The sequence below is a fragment of the Pelodiscus sinensis genome, chromosome 7, assembly GCF_052426305.1.
Source record: "Pelodiscus sinensis isolate ZL-2025 chromosome 7, ASM5242630v1, whole genome shotgun sequence".
Lineage (NCBI taxonomy): Eukaryota > Metazoa > Chordata > Testudines > Trionychidae > Pelodiscus > Pelodiscus sinensis.
Genome location: NC_143058.1, coordinates 12,604,029 through 12,620,928, shown reverse-complemented (window position 1 = coordinate 12,620,928; position 16,900 = coordinate 12,604,029). Strand labels below are relative to the sequence as shown.

The following is a 16,900-nucleotide window of genomic DNA, read 5'->3' as shown; positions in this document are numbered from 1 at the left end:
GATCAGCACCACTAGTTTCAGATTTCATAGCATGAGGCTGATTTTATACAAGTCTCATCTCTTACATATACAATGTGAGATCTGAGAGTCTGGTTGCATTTGAGATGCAGCCATCTCAAAAACGATACGGCTAGAAGGTTATTCCAAGAGATAGACTGGTGGTGCATCAGTATGTGCAACAGTTTCCAGTAATCAAAGGAATACCAAGCATGGCCTTATTACTAATACAGTAAACTTCCGATAATCCGGCACCTTTAGCACCCAGGGGGTGCCGGATTATCTGATTTACCAGACTATCGGAAGGGGGTGCTATGAGGGATCTGGGGTGGGGGGGAATGCCACCTCAGACCCCTCATCTCCCCCTTCTGCTAGTCCGGCTGTGCCCCAGGCGTCCCTGATTCAGCCGCTGCTGGTCAGTTTCAGCAGTGGCTGAATCGGGGACACCTGCAGCAGAGCAGCTGGAGTGCTGCTGGGTTGGTCCGGTAGCGCCGACCCTTAGCGCGGCGAGACCAACCTGGCAGCACCCCAGCTGCTCTTGGGGATGCCTGGGACAGAACAGGTGGGGTGCTGCCGGGTTGGTCCCACAGCGCCACTCCTAGGCGCTACCAGACCAACAAACCCGGTAGCACCCCAGTTGCTCTGCCCCAGGTGTCCCCAAGTCAGCCACTGCTGATACTGATCAGCGGCTGACTCCAGGAAGCCCAAGGCAGAGCTGCCGGGCTTCCTGGAGTCAGCTGCTGGTCAGTTTCAGCAGCAGCTGAATCGGGGAAGCTGGGGGCAGAGCAGCTCCAATGGTCCGGTTGCCCGGAGCACTTCCGGGTTCCTGATGGTGCCAGACCATCAGGAGTGCTGGACCACCAGATGCCAGACCATCAGAGTTTTATTGTATAAAGCTACCCATCAGAGTTCTCAGGACCCATACAGTCTAAGAGCAAAGTAGTGTCTTATTTGTCACAACTGGAAGTCTCTGGGAAAAGGATTTCAGAGGGAAAGGGCACAGAAAGAGCCTTTTTCAGTGAACAGGACAGACTGGCAAAGATTCTCAGTCTGAGTATTTGAGCAATGCTGATCCACTGAGATTTTAATTCAGCTTGTTAATTGACATGATTCCTGCCCCAGAGACCTTGGCCAAGTTTTTAATATTGTAATTCAAAAATCTTATTTAAAAAAGTATACATTTTAATACTGCTTAAGACCAAATAATCTCGAGAGTTTACTGATACTGAGTAGACCAACTTTGCTGCCAACTAAATCCAAGAAGTCATGCATCTGATTTAAATATGCATGCTCTAAGACTGTCCACATACCAGGCACTTCTAATTAAGAGAAGAGAACATTCCATACTTATAACAGAAAGGCAGGATCATAATTTCCTTCTCATCTGACAATCCATAAAAGCATTTCAAAAACCTATATTCAAGAGGCTATATTCTGCTTAATGAAGTATCACATTAAGGAGATGTAGGTTAAGAAGTTTATTAGAAGGAAGTTTAACCAATCCACAAAATTCACTTCACTGTGAACTAAAAATCCTGAGTGCTCAGGTTAGCTTCATTTTTGTAACATCTTGTCTCTTTCCAGTAGCCTGGCATGACCTTCCTTGACTCCAGATACAATTCGAAGGGCTGAGAGGAAGTTCCTTTAGGGGTGTAGATGTTTCCTTACTGCAACAGATTTCAACCTAGGGATCCACAGATTATGTGTAACGGGTCTGTGAAAGGTTGTCATTACCATAGACCAGTGGCTTTTAACCTATGGTCTCTGGACACCTGGTGGTCTTCAGACAATATCTAAGACTTCTAAAGAGGTCTAAATTGCCATTTGAAATACAGTATTTCAGGGGGCCATATATTAAATGCTGAAAACAACTTTGGCCCAGTTGATTCTAGAAGTTCAAAAAGTTGCTTTGGCATGAAAGCAGCAAGAACCCTTCAACTCAAAGGACAGCGTAAAGTGAAAGAAACACCAGACAGAAGGCTAGTACTGCAGCATCTATAGGCATTTTAAAGTTACAACTGGTAAGCAAGTCAAGGGACTCTCCCAGAAAGCCTATTGAACTTAATAGTTTCCTCATATTTGCCACTCAGGAAGCAAGGAACTCAAACGGGTCAGATGTTTAGTCTTCACAATTGTTTTTGCTGCTTGTTGATTTTCAGAACTGTTTTGGCTACACATTCCAGTATGCTTTACATAGCATAGCCATGGCTCAGTTTTAAACTGAAAGTCAAGAGCTCGAGTCCATAACATTTCCTAATATTAATGTTGTGTGGCAGATCATACCCTTGCTATCATGCAGCAGAAAGGTACCATTTCCTTAACGCTACTCTCCTCTATAGTTGATTTAAATGCCTTTAACCCTCACACCTTCTAAAAAATGCTTTCCCAAAAAACACCTTGCTTTTTGTCCTAATAAAGGGATAACTTGTAGTAATGCTCTGACAGCACTTGTAGTTATGCCAATTGCGCCAACTTTCAGTAAAGCACAATGTTTGACAGCTCAGTCAATATCTAAGAGGTGGCTGGCTGAACAGTCTTCATCATACATCAGAGTCACTATAACTGAAGCCAAGAAAAAGTCTAATCTTATACTACACATTAGTCTGAATCCATTAGTTTGAGATTAACAAAAGAGGAGGAAAAAAATGAGCCAGATTAGAAGCAAGAGAAGAGAAACAAGCAAAAAGGCATGGGGGAGGGGAAGGGATGTGATTTTTTTAAAATAAAGAGTCTCCCCTAGAAGTTTGGGGTAGACAGGCACACTCAGTTTTTATTATAACAAACATAAGTGGAAGGGTCTAAAATTTTGCCTAAGCTTATTTTAGGAAATAAAGTCTAGAACAGCCACACACAAGTACATAGACTAATTATTCACAGGATAACTGCTTAGAAGAGAAAGGAGCAGGTTCTTGAATGTCTGATGCAAAACATTTGAAATACAGATCAGTTTCTTGCATTAGCTCACCTTCCAGTCCAGGTAGGAGTGGAAACTATTTAAGTAATCTGTAAGAGCCATATCACACAACTGCTTCTTCTAGTTCTGCATTACAGCAAAGGGTCAATTTTTTAAAAGATGTTCAGAGCAACAGTTTACAGTGAGGTGTTTCTTTCTACCACAGACTAGTTAACAGAGTTGGGGCAGTATACATTTCACACACACACAGTAGTTACCTGATTTTCAAGTTTAAATCAGTGGCCATAAATACCTCTCCTCCACAAAGCTCTCCCTCTGGGCAATCAACAGACATTGCTACAGAAACCCATTTCTTTCTGATCTCTTAGCTAGGAGAATTAAAGCCCAATACACTACCTGAGGCTAATGAAGTTGCAGATTCTATATCAAATACAGCCACAGGACATTGCTGGTTGTGAGTGAGGCAGAGTGGTGCAAGCTTCATGGATTTCTGAGTGAGGCCTATATCACATTTTTTCCCATACTATGCATTACTGACAAATACATGTCCAGGTGAAATTCAAGGTACTCTATATAAAACCCTGAATGACTTAAGCCCTGAGATACAGCCTCTTCCTCAGACACTCCACATCACAAGCTTGTTGTCAAGACTCTGGCACAGATTGCTGAAGTAATCTCAAAGGCATCAGAACCTGCACATTTTTAATGGTGGGACTTCACCTCTGAAATTTGCTTCTGCAGGACAGCATCTAAACTAGGGATGTTAAATTTCAATCAATCAGATAATTGAGTTGATAAGCAGGCGCTCTTTATTCCACTGCTGCTCCTCTCCCTTTAGAATGTACATTTCAAAGGGAGAGAGGCAGCTGAACCCACAGTTGGGAGAAAAACAGTCCCCTCTGTGCCTCTTCCTTTGAAATGTGGAAGAGCCTCAGGCAGCCCTTGTACATTCTAAAGGGAGAGGTGCAGCAGTGGGACAGGCATGAGCAGGACTGTTTCCAATCCCCACTCACACTGTTTTCCCTCTGCCCCCTGTGGAGATGGTGCATTTGCTTAAGGGATAGTCGACTAGTTGGTCACATCCCTAATCTAGACTCTGACCTGACATCTAGAACATACCAGAAGACTCCCTCTTAGAGTCAAACTAAGAAGCAAAAAAAAATGTCTGGCATTTTTCTATTTTCTAGGCCCTTTAAACAGGCTCTGGGGGTGCATGTACTTCCCATAGTTAGGAAATAACTGCTTCTAACCCAAGCTGGAAAACGCAAGTGCTGAGTATTATTTATTAAATGAAAGGAGATTCCTTTCCCACAGTACTGATTCTTACTGAGAATTAAGTGACTCTCTCCTGCTTATAAGATCACATTCAAAGTTCAAGCCTGTGTCTCATTGCTTTTACAGTCAGATTGACTGCGGGGAAGTTTTGCTTAACTGGGATGAGTGACCTCTCTCTGACAATGGGCTGCAAACTTATCTTGTGTTTCCTGAACTGAATCTGGATTTGGGGGGGAGGGGGGGGACAGGAGAAATGACTTTACTAGCATGACAAACTAAGTGTTGCCAAAGCACAAGGTATCAGGCATTTGTCACCAGTAAAGAAATCCACTCTGAAGCAGGGGAGGTCGTTTACAGGGCAGCAGCGAGTACAAATTTCACACCAGGCTGCCGTGTAGCCATGCTATAGATGAGCTCTATGTAGTTATGCTCCAATCTCAGATTTGAAGAAAATGCAAGATGGAGAAAGGCAGAGAAATTGCCTTAAAATATAAAGCCGGTCTTTGGCAATGATGAACAAATGAAGTTACATGTTCAAAGGTTAATTGACAGCATTAAGGAATAGTCTCCAAGCTTAATAGCATGTGCTACTAACATTAACAGAGTGATGTAGTCTGGATTGCACAGAGCAGCAACAAGTGCAAGCAGAATACATTCATGGGAACATTTCTACCATCTGACCAGTTTGCTTTTTCCTGAAAAGGCACCATGGCTATTATTAATCTCTCCCTATGCTCCCTTCACTACTAGGAATAAAGCAAGATGAAAATAAGTAAGCTATCAAAAATACACAGCACCTTTCATTATTATAGGCAAATGAGAATTACCAACTTTCAGCTAACATTCCAGAGATGAGAATATCAGCTGTTTCCTCCTCCCAATGGCATGCCCAGGATAACAAGCAGCAGCAGGGCGATACCAATCTCTCCTAGAATCAGCACTTTGAAGTCCAAAGCCATGTCAGCTAATGCTAACCTGTTCTGACCTGCCGTGTGTGCTATGGGAGTGCCAAGAGTGCTTTGTGAGTTGACTCCACAATTGTGTCCTATAGCTTGTTAGGAAACCCAAAACTGACTGAATAGTCCTGCCACCATCCTTGTTCAGTAGAGAACTTACAAATGCTGCAAGTCCCAAGAACTCAACAGACCAAGCTTCAGAGAGTTATTTATTTGGTGCCAAAAGGTAGTCTTCCTGTGTTGCTGTGTTGTGTTAAATCATACCAAAAAACAAGGCAAACTGAATGGGCTACTTGTTCAGGTTTGTTGCCTTTGCAGAATTGTGAACCTAGCTCAATTCCATCAAGGCAAAGCGCTGACAGTGCAAATCATGAATTCAATGAGATGTGTGCTGATTGACTGTCAATGTTGCGTGCAGAGTCCTGCGCTCCCTCTGCAGCCAATGAAAGCATTGGTATGGGTCAAATGGCACACCCCGCAAATTCTAAGTACACAAGTACAATTAGCAAAGCTACCCTATCCTGGGAGATCATTTTGGTTACACCAGTCTTGCTGCTCATTGAGAAGGAGGGCCACTCAGAGCCATCCCACTTACTAGCCTAGGCTGCTGATCGCTGACAAAGGGATGGACTCCCCTCCTGTAAGGAGCAGCTGTTGTCAATCCCAGGGAATGTTAAAAATCGCACAAGAATGCCTTAGTATTTCATTAGGCAAAGAGCTCCTGTCTCATTGACTTTATAGTCCAGAATGTTTCCTGACGGTTATGATAAATCCTTTCAAATTTGGCTCATTCTTTCCTTCTTGACCTGCCTGCTGTGTTATTTGTTTTCCGAGGCTGACAAACACTAGCCTTATTTTCCTTTGCAGAAAGTAACTGTGGCAATCAACCTCCCCTGAACCTTTGGGACAAAGAAGGATGACCCACACTGGTAAACTAACCTAGGGAACAGCGAAGGCTCTCATTGCTTCTCACTAATAAACGCAATCAATCATCATTGCTCTGACTGAAGGGCCCATTGTACAAGCTGCTATGTCATGGAACTGAACTCTGCCCATTTGAACCCTTTCAAACACATTGATGAAGACAACTGAGTTCTAAAGCAGGGAGATCAGTATTCTGAGCCTGAGTAACAATGAGTGTTCACACTGGGCTTCAGCATGGAGTGCTTTCCTAGGGTATCCCCTCCCTCTGCACTCCTAGAGAGCCACACATGTGAATGGCTCCTCTATTAAAAAAAAAAAAAGAGGGGGGAGGAGGGAGAAAGCAAAAAGCAAGCTATAAAAATAACTTTCAGTAAGAGGCTCTTCTGGAAACAGTGTATTTTTTCCACAAAGACAAGCTAAGGGAAAGTTTCCCTTACAGACATGAACAAACAAGGGGTATTTGACTAACATGACTATTAAGGTCTCTTCCCAAATATTAAACTGTCAAATCTGTATAACACAAGTAACCCAGATCTTTAGATGGGTTTTAAAAAGCCACAGCAGACTGTGCCATTTAGAGCCCATGGTCATACATGCTTAACCAGCAATTTATTCAGAGCCTTCTCCCCTGCAGTGCAGAAGGCATCCCCAAACCGGCAGCTTTCCTAAAAATTTCTGTGTGTTTATACACCACCATATGAAACAGCAACTTCTTCAGTTTCAGCTCTGAATCAGAACAGCTTGTAACAAGGATGTATAGACCATAAGCCAGAAGGTGACTGACACCAGGAACAGGGAAGCTTGAATGAATGAGGTTTTGTTTTCACCAAAACTGCCTGGGGTGCAGAGTTGTTCCTCATATTCATGCCTATTTTAAAATAGAAAGTGTACAAATCTAGAAGCGTGGTACTGCAAAAACAGAAAAAGGATAAAAATACCATTTTAAGATTACAGCATTTTAAGGTAAATGCCACGTCCTTCCTTCCACAATCCTATACAATTTCAATAGGCTTCCACTAAAGTCACTCAAGAACTACATAATTTGGGTTAATGTATTAACTGTCTAATAACCACCCCAATACAGCATGAAAAAATCTTTTCTGTAGATTGATTAAGCCTCTAGCAGGAATAAGCTTGCGTATTAAATGGTTTCGAGTACTGGAAAAATAAATTAGTTTTTATAGGACTTTTCCCATAAAGCCACAATGGTATTCCCTCCCCCTCCCCCCATCCCTAAGACAGAGATAACAACAAGGACAACTTAAGTTTTTCACTACACTGAAATAACAATTTGTGTGTTCCTAAGTCACATCCCTCCTCCTCAGAAGAGTAGCAAGTATTCAAATGCACTGTGATTTATTTATACCTTACAGAAGTGTAATTTCTGTTTTATAGTCAGAGGCCAATGTACAGCAAAAACCAAGTTGCACAAGAACCGCACCCTGCTAAGAAGTTTGAACTTTTTATGCAAAATGAGTTTAATAAACTCCCTGGATTAAGAGCAGCTACACTCCTAAAGGCACAAAGCAGGAGCATTACATTAAAGAGGCAGCTGTCAGGCTGTAAAGATCATCCCCATTTTATGGGCTGACAAGAAATTGTACAACATTGTGACACAAGAATAGTCAGGCAGATCAGATCCATACACAAACTGAAAAAAAACACACTACTACACTGACTTTTTTGGTATCCATGACAATTCCTTTCCTCAAGCTTTAGTAACTACAATCCATTCTTACACAAAAATAATGTTACTACATTACTACCCATTCCAGTCAGCGTGAAAGCTACTTAAGTATTTATTAGCCTAGTCAGTTTGAAATGACTAGTTCCAAGATCTGTCCTCCCCAGTGCCCCTTTCACAGCTCAGCTATCACTCTCATGTCTGTTTCAGAAGAAAATACAGTTCAGCAGCTACTGACCTTTGCACGGGAACCAGCAGCAACACTTTGAAAAGAACCATCCCAAACACGAGCTGCTGGAATAACTGTGTCTCCCACCATTCATTATGCCTCCGTGCTGCTCATAGCAAGTGCTCACTAGCCCCCATGGAAAAAAAAATCCACTAGGAAAGTGCAAGTCTATCTAAACCCAGCAATAATCACCACGAGTGCTGTCTCTATTCTCACAAACAAACTACCTTAGAAACAGGAGGAGCTCTGCCACTTAAGGGGCGGGCGAATGGGTGGAGTTACACCCACAACCCCAGCTGTTGGCTGAATTCCCATCGCAGAAGCTTAGTCTCACCACATAATGCAATAATAAGGAACTGTGGGGGTGAAACTCCTCCTTGGACACACCTATTATCCAAAATGCTACTTTGTAACCAAAATATTCTGCAAAGACTCTTTCTTCTACCAAGAAAGCAAGTTACATCCACACCAATAAAAATAAAGTAAGAACAGAACAGAGTTCACTTCTGGAGAGGCTTTGGGTAGATTTCTTCTACAGCTGGATATACCAAGAAAACTACATCCCATCCTTCTATCTCACTGTAGTTTTCAAGGAGGTGGTTATGGCTACAGAGGCAAACCATGAATTATCAACATTGCTCTGAGCAGTCCACCCAAACAGTGTGAGTCTATGGGAGAAGACCCATAATTGTGTTAATTATACAATCAGTCTTTCTGGCACATTATCTCTCTTAGGAGTTAGTTTTCTGATGCAAAGGCTGCTGGTAATGCTGCTTCTTAGTCTGTCAGTTCTCTAGACTTTAACTGTGTGACACTTCCTGAATCTGGAATTCTTTGCTCATTCTCTGAGGTTGCTGTTATACTTTATTTTTTAGGGCAAGCTGAAGACAGATGTTACTCTCATAGGTTAGTAGGGGTTTTGCTTTTGTGATTGTAAAACAGTAAGGATGTGCCACATAGGAGACAACGTTGTAAAAGAGTAGATTGCAATTAGAATTCAGATAGGGAATTTCATATTGCTTTTGTAATACTTGATAACTAGTGCTAAACCCATTCTTTCTGAGACTAGCTCTCACAATGGTGGATCCAGCAGGCAGTTGATTAAAATGTGTTTCTAATATCAAAGCTGTTAGGACTGCTGTGATCTATTAACAGGGAGTAGTGAATAAGACATTCAGTGGACAATGTGAAGTAGCATGTCAAGAAACCAACAAAAAACCCACTGAGAAAAAGCTTAACTCCACTCACTGGATATATCTGCTGCTGAATTAAAGAAGCTTAACAGAAAGAAAATATACCGAGTTAAAAAAACAAACCCAATGGCAAAAAAGGAATGAGGATTGATTAGGTTTTAGTTGACACAATGCTTGTCTCAGTTATTCTTTCCCAGTATTCAAAGGCAAAATGTTTTGTGAATGATTTGAACTTAGGGTTAGTGGTTCTTGCAATTGCTTTCTGTGTTGTTGGGGTGGAAGAGGCAGAACCTGTTAACATTTTAAAGAGGTAATCTACTAATGGAGAATAAATAGGTGCTGCATTTTGTTTTCTTTTGTTAGCCTATGGTAGTATATTTTGGACCATAGCAGAGGCCTGCTGTTACTTCAGTGATTTAGACTAAGGGACAGAGGCTTGTTTCATTATATAGGGGATGTCAATAATTCATGTTTTATGAATGTCTGAAGGGCCCCCCCTTACACCTTGGGTCAGGGTTATTTGAACAGCAAAGAGTTCACAAACCCTGATGAAATAGAGAATCCAAAGTTAACGAGTACAATACCAAGAGTGAGCAAGGACAGTGCATACCAGGGCTGATTTAGTATATCTGTTGGATTGAATACTATGAGGTTTGATCTCCCCTACCAAATAACCCTCAGGGTGATATGTAGGGTTGTCAGATGGTCTCCCCAAAAATACCAAACACATGGGCTAAAAATTTGTCTGCTACCGAAATCAGAGAGAGGCAGACCCGGGGGCAACAGAATAGCAGGGCGGAAGGGGGTGACCATGGGTAGGAAGGTGACTCCCCTATAGCCAGATCTTTGGATGTCCCAGTGGGAAGAAGCAGAAATTCTACTCCAGTCAGTTTGGCTGAGAACCCATGGAAGGCATCTAAACACAACTACAAAGCACCTGCGGCTTCTCTCCTGGACTACGGCACCTCAACGCACTTGAACAGCGCTCAGGGACAGGGCTTCTTCTCCTCCTCCTCAGATGCAATCAGCTGAGGGCTCCCAGTGCCGATTGTGTCCCGCCTCCCAGCCACTGCCCCCGCCCGGCTTCTGCATGCAACTAGAGGCTCCCAATGCTGATCGTGGACTCCCTCTGGTTGTGTGTAGAAGCCTGGTGGGGGTAGGGGGCGTGGCTGGGACTCCCAGCCACTCCCCGCACCTGATTTCTGCACGCAACCACAGGCTGGGAGCCTGTGGTTGCATGCAGAAGCCGGGCGGGGGAGTGGCTGGGAGTCCTAGCCACTCCCCCTGCTTTGCCGGGCTTTTGCACGCTACCACAGGCTCCCCTAGTGCCAATCGCGGTCCGCCTCCCAGCCACTCTCCCCGCCCGTGCCAGGCTTCTGTCCAGTGCCTAGTCAGAAAAACAGAAAATACTGGACATTGCACATGTCTGGTATTTTCTGATTTTTTTTTTACCAGACAGTGGGCGCAAAAAATGGACTGTCCAGTAGAATACCAGACACCTGCCAACCCTATGCCCAGGCGGTACTTGGGGTGGAATTTGCATTAATATGGTGCCTGATGGAGTGAACTGAGCCCAATAGTGCAGTAAGGAGGGCTCAATTTGGCCCACAGTATGATTCCTATCCTGCCTGCACCCTCTGAAATCAATATCCACCTTTACCTCTTTGTCTTTAAAAAGAGCAGGCCTATGCTACAGCCTCACTTGGAACTCAAGCAATTTATTAACTGATTCACAGTGTAAAATGTCCTGCAATGTGCCTCAGTGCTCTTTGATATGCAAAAACAAAAGTGTGTTTTAACTCCCTGCTTTCACTTCCCCATGCAATTGTCTGTATTTTAGGTTGAAGAAATGCACCATCTACCTAGATGATAAACATAGGAATAACTTCTTCCTGAAGCATGCAGTACTCCCATGCAAATGCCCTATGGACATGTCTCAGGAGAGTCTGTCTTAGTGTTAAGAACCATTGGTTTAAGAGGAAGCTAGTAAATATGTTGGAACTAACATTCTATATTTAAACTGCTGTAAACCATTGGTGTAGTTAACTGCTGTGAGGGACACTGCTGTAGGTACACAGAGGAGCAAATTCTGTTAGGCATCAAACAGTAATGCTACAGTATTCCTAGTGCTTCTGAACTCCTTGTTCTATTTCTATTAGTTAAAAAAAAAAAAAACGTAAACAACAAATGGTCTTGTAGCACCTTAGGGTACGTCTACAAAGCATCCTAAACTCAAAATAAGATATGGTATTTGCGCTACGCAAATTGCGTATCTTATTTCTATTGTATTTTTACATAATGTGCTATTTTGACACATCCCTTAACCCTCATGGAATGAGGGTTAGAGGGGTGCTGAAATAGCATGCCTGTTATTTCAAAAAATATTTTGAAATAAAGGGTGTGTTTAAAAGGTATCCCAAAATAGGTATCCCAAAATAGCCCCACTGTCTAGACATACCTTCAGAGACTAACCAAAAAAATAGATAGTATCATCCGCTTTCGTGGGCACAACCCATTTCAGGCACAACCCATAGCATGCTTATTTTGAAAGAAGCTGTTTCAGAATTATTTTTTCTGAAATAGCTTATTTCGAAATAGCACGTCTACAGTACAGGGAAGCCTCAAAATTAGCCCAAGGCAGACTTCCCTAATGTGGACGTGCTACCTCGATTTAGAGCCCTAGGAGGCACTGGGGAGTAATTACTTTGAATGATCCTGGGGAGGAGCTATTTTGAAATAGCAGCAGTGGAGTGTCCACAATGCTGCTATTCCAAAATAGCTATTTCGGAATAAGCATTATTTCTCGTGGAATGAGGTTTACAGATTTCTAAATAAGCCGTCTGTTATTTCAACATTATTACAAAATAACAGAATTGCTGTGTAGATGCTCGCATTGTTATTTCTAAATAACGGCCATTATTTTGAAATAACTGTGCTGTGTAGACGCACCCCAACATGCTACAGGGCCATTCATTGTTTTTTAAGTTACAGACTAACACGGCTACCCCTCTGAGACTATATCTGTTAGTGTTAGACTATACCATGACCAAACTGAAAGTCTCTGTTTTGGTGAGTGCACAGAGACACCTAGTGTCTAGCAAAATGCAGGACAATGTAGCACTTTAAAGACTAACAAGATGGTTTATTAGATGATGAGCTTTCGTGGGCCAGACCCACTTCCTCAGATCAAACCTAGTGTCTAGTTCTTATATCACATGGAATAAATCCAACCTGTTATATTAATGACTTGCTGCCTTCTTGGGGCCCCCATCCTGTATTTATTGAAATGAATTTCAGTTTTGTCATTGATTGAAATTGGGGCAGGATTTGATCTATTAACTTGACAAACAGCCCCTTAGAAATGTGTATTGAAGACAAATTGGTATTGATGAGTGTATTGTCAGCTCTTGCAGCCTTATTGCTGCAAATCTGGCAATATCTGTGGGCTTTTATGTAATTCCAGGAACTGGGACTTTGGATACCTGGGAATCTCAGCTTCCATTTAAAAAAAAAAACAGTATGTTTCCAGCTCTCATGGTTGTAGAAGAAAGCTTGAAATCCTGATCCATGTGTAACCTAACCACTCAAAAACCATAAGGAAAATTAAAATAAACCAAATGTTGTAGGTATTTTAAATCTTGTAATTGGGGGAAGGGATGGCCACTGCCTCTTGACTTCTGAATATTTGGGGTTACCAATACTGTTAAGATTAAAGCTAGACAAATGCTTTTAAAAAATCTTCAGGGGTAAGTAATAATGTTCTGTCACACTTAGCAAAATATTTACTACATAAGAAATATGTAGATTTAGCAAAATATTTACTACATAAGAAATATGCATGATTAAATAAAAATCTATGTCATTTGCCCCTTTCAGGTTAAAGAAGAGAACAGTCTTTTGGAATCAGTTCATCCCGTGACTAAGTGGACACAATGGCCATTAGCTGTAATTAGAACTTGTATTATTGATTGAATTTGGTCCTACAACTTCAAAGAGGAATTTCAATACATATAATATGCAGCCATGTGGGGAACCACAAAATTTGGGGCATCAAATTTCATGGTGCTCTTGCAGCTGCCTATGGGCTCTGGTGGCCCCCAACCCCATTCCCTGGTGCCCTTCCAACAGGCTCAGTTCAGGGGCTTCAGCAGAATCCACCAGCTTCCCTGTGGGCTTCATCCAGCCTCCTCCCATCAGGTGGTGACAAGTGGTACAAGCGTAGGCTGGAGGAGCAGGAATTAGCTGCACAACCGGCAGCTAGTGTGGAGCAATGGTCTGACCTTTCAAATGCCACTTCTCTCTTGCCAGCAGCACAGCTGCCTGCTGCTCCACCTGAATTCTCCGGCCCCCTCTTGCATCTCCCACTTAGGCTATGTCTACACTGCAGTTTTTTTTGCAGAAAAGGAATTGCAAATGGAGTGCTCATTTGCATATCTTGTACTCATTTGCATATTGTCTTCCAATCCTTTTTGCACAAGAGGTTTGTGAGATAAAAAGTCCTGTGTAGACTGGGCCCATTGCATTGTATTCCCCTCACTTCCAGAGAAGAAGTGGGAAAGTAATGGGACTCCATCTGCCTTCTCTGCCCCCAGACAGGATTAACAGGAGGGCATCTGTCAGGCCCAGAGAGCAGCAGGGGTCCTTTCTTCTGCTGGAGAGGCATCAGTAGCAACAAATGGGCCTTCTACATTTCCTCAGTCTTCTATATGGATTTGTTGATTGGGCCCATTGCATTGCATTTTTTCTGGCACAAAGTGTCCTGTGCTGGAGGGGGATGGAGCTGGGGAATGCTGGACCCCAGAGTATTGAATCTTGATAACACTTCTCTGAGATACAAAGGCCAGTTCACACCCCTCAGAGCTACTGTTTCACACTTCTTACATGCTCAGGAAGACATCACTGCACTAGTCACATTTGAGTCACATTTTGGGTCTGGCCCACGAAAGCTCATCATCTAATAAACCATCTTGTTAGTCTTTAAAGTGCTACATTGTCCTGCATTTCGTTTCAACCATGATGGCTAGAAACTTTTTAAAAATTAAATCTTAAAATCTGATGCAGTGGTAGACTCTAGAAGCTAACGTGTAGGCATGGGTTTATAGTGCTTAGGCTTTCATTCAGGCCTGTGCCCGCCCCTTGCTGTAACTATTATTTCCTTGAGAGCACTTAACATGCGAGTCTTCAATGTTTGAATTGTAATCCTGTTCAGGGGGCTCCTAATCTCAAACCCATTGGAGTTGAGAGTCTTTCCACTGACTTCTATGGGGTCTGATCAGATTTATGGTAAATATGTGCACTTTTTTATTTTCTGATGGTTTTGGCTCTCTGACACTTTCAGAATGAAACTCCAACCATGAAGAATTTGCCACCTTAGATCAGTTTATCTGATTTCTTGATCACAACGGTTGCTAACCTGTACATAACAGTGGCTACATAATCATGTTGGTAAGTTTCTTCATGTAACTGGCTTAAGCAGAAGAGCAAAAAGCCAGAAATATAGCAGCATGCTGTATAGCTCTGTTGCATGTTAAGTATTTGCAATGGTCATTAGAAGCCCTATTCCTGTTCTATAGGTGCAGCATGGAAGTAAAATGCACTTCAGGTAACAGAGCTACATGCAATGATGCCCCTCTCTCTTTTACACATATACTAGAAGATCTTTACTGACCACTATGCAAACTCTCCTAACATTTCATTCAGATGGTTTCTGCTTATTCACCAACAAAAATGTCTGACTGCCCTTGGATAAAAAGAAGGAATGTCTCTTCTTAGCCAGCAACTACACTAGGATTGAATGTGGCTGCAGAAATGATTCCCTTCTGGTATCCCCATACACACAAACCAGTATGCAATACTCCAGTATTTTGTAGATAATAGGTAAAATTATCTTGTGGCCTGCATGAACTGGTTGCAAGAGAGCCATGCCAAGGCGATGGATACTAATTGAAATGAGCTGTTATAATAAAAGATTAGTGTCATTAGTTTTAAAAAATAAAAAGCAGATTTTGTATTTATTTCCAGAAACTTTAATTTTATCTCAATTAGATCAAAGTCAAACCTTCAGGAATGACTGTTTTGCAACACAAAATCACAAAAACGTAGGGCTGGAAGGGACCTCATAAGGTTGTGTAGTCCATCCCCTTGCACCAAGACAGGATCAAGAACACCTACACTGTCCCTGACAGATGTTTGTCTAACAGTTCTTTAAAAACCTTCATTAGTGGGGATTCCACAAGAGCCCTTGGAAACCTGTTCCACAGCTTGACTATCCTTATTGTTAGAAAGATTTTCCTAATCTCTAACCAAAATCTGCCTTGCTGCAGTTTAAGCCCAATATTTCCTTCCTACCATCAAAGAAAGTAGTGAACAATTGATCACTGTCCAATTTATCAGTTCTTTATATTTGATGATGCAGTCCCAACTTCTTTTCTCATGACTAAACATGTCTTTTAAAAATCTTTTCCTCATAGATTGTTTTCTAAACCTTCCATAACTTCCATTGCTCTTGTCTGAATTTGCTCCAGTTTGTTTACATTGTTCCTGAAGTGTGGTGCACAGCACTCAAGTGGAGGCCTTACCAATGTGGAGTAGAGAGTGTCTTTTACATATGACACTCCTGTTAATACACCCCAGAGTAAGATTAGTCTCTCTCTCTCTCTTTTTTTTTCAATTACATCACATTGTCGGCTCATATATTCCCTTTGTGATCCATGATGATGTCACAATCCCTTTGGGTTGTATTAATGCCTAGCCAGTTATCAAATAAGAGAGGACAAAAGGCAGGCACACAACAGGTTTTGACACCTCTGATAGAGTATTTGCATGTGGAGAGAAATTATGAGAAATTACTCTTTTTTATAGGAAACAAACCTATTTCACCCACGTGCAATGGCTCTTTTAAATTTTTAGCACATTTGAACCAAGCCAACTTTCACTGTGGGACTTATGCAGTTGTTCCATGATGTCTTTCAACATTATGATATTTAAGAAATATTGTACATACTATGGATAATACAGGAAAATAGATTATTTAACTGGGTAATGGTTCTGTAGAATCACTACATGATTCTATTCTCAGAACTTCCAAAGGATATGAAAGATTCATAAGGAAATACAGGGGCATATGCATGTATTTAAATTTGACCATTTTTGGAGGAGTTTGTTCTGTGCTCTGTAAGCCCTGGGGCTGGAGCTTGCTCTGTGCCTTTACTGATCATTGTGAAGGGAGGGCTTTGTCTTTGCTTGCCTCCCCCTTGTGAATGCCCCGGAAGAAATATATGTGTAAATGTACCTTTGAATATTCTGTACAGCAGAGCACAGCCAAGGATGCTTTAACCTGTCCTAATATGGACAAGAATTGCCTTTCACAATACAGGCAGTCCCCGGGTTACGTACAAGATAGGGACTGTAGGTTTGTTCTTAAGTTGAATTTGTATGTAAGTCGGAACTGGTAGATATTGTAGGGGAAACTCTAGCCAAACATTTCTCTAGAGCTCAGTTTTATTCTCCCACCCCTCACTTCCCTCAGTCCTTTATTCTCAAGCTGAGGTGTGTTCTGAGAAAAGCCGCTCTGCGTCTCCCTGGTCTGCTGGGAGGGGCGCTAGCTTCGCGTCTTCCTGGTCTGCTGGGGGGAAGCAGCTAGTGCGGGGTTGCCTCACCCCATTTGTAAGTAGGGATCCGATGTAAGTTGGATCCATGTAACCCGGGGACTGCCTGTATGTTGTTAAA

The 16,900-nt window shown here is 42.2% G+C and overlaps 1 protein-coding gene across 6 annotated transcripts in view; it reads right to left on the bottom strand.

The window, feature by feature from the left end:
• The window catches only part of KALRN (kalirin RhoGEF kinase), a 786,138-nt gene that overhangs the window by 128,711 nt on the left and 640,527 nt on the right, over positions 1–16,900 (bottom strand). Inside the window, exon 1 of one of the 6 annotated variants that reach the window (XM_075933147.2) lies at positions 7,989–8,244. The exons of the other annotated variants lie outside the window; for them this stretch is intronic. Coding sequence (XP_075789262.1) covers positions 7,989–8,073 — 85 coding nt within the window. The 5' untranslated portion in view covers positions 8,074–8,244. Of the gene's footprint in view, positions 1–7,988; positions 8,245–16,900 lie in introns of those variants that run through there. 6 annotated transcript variants of the gene reach the window in all.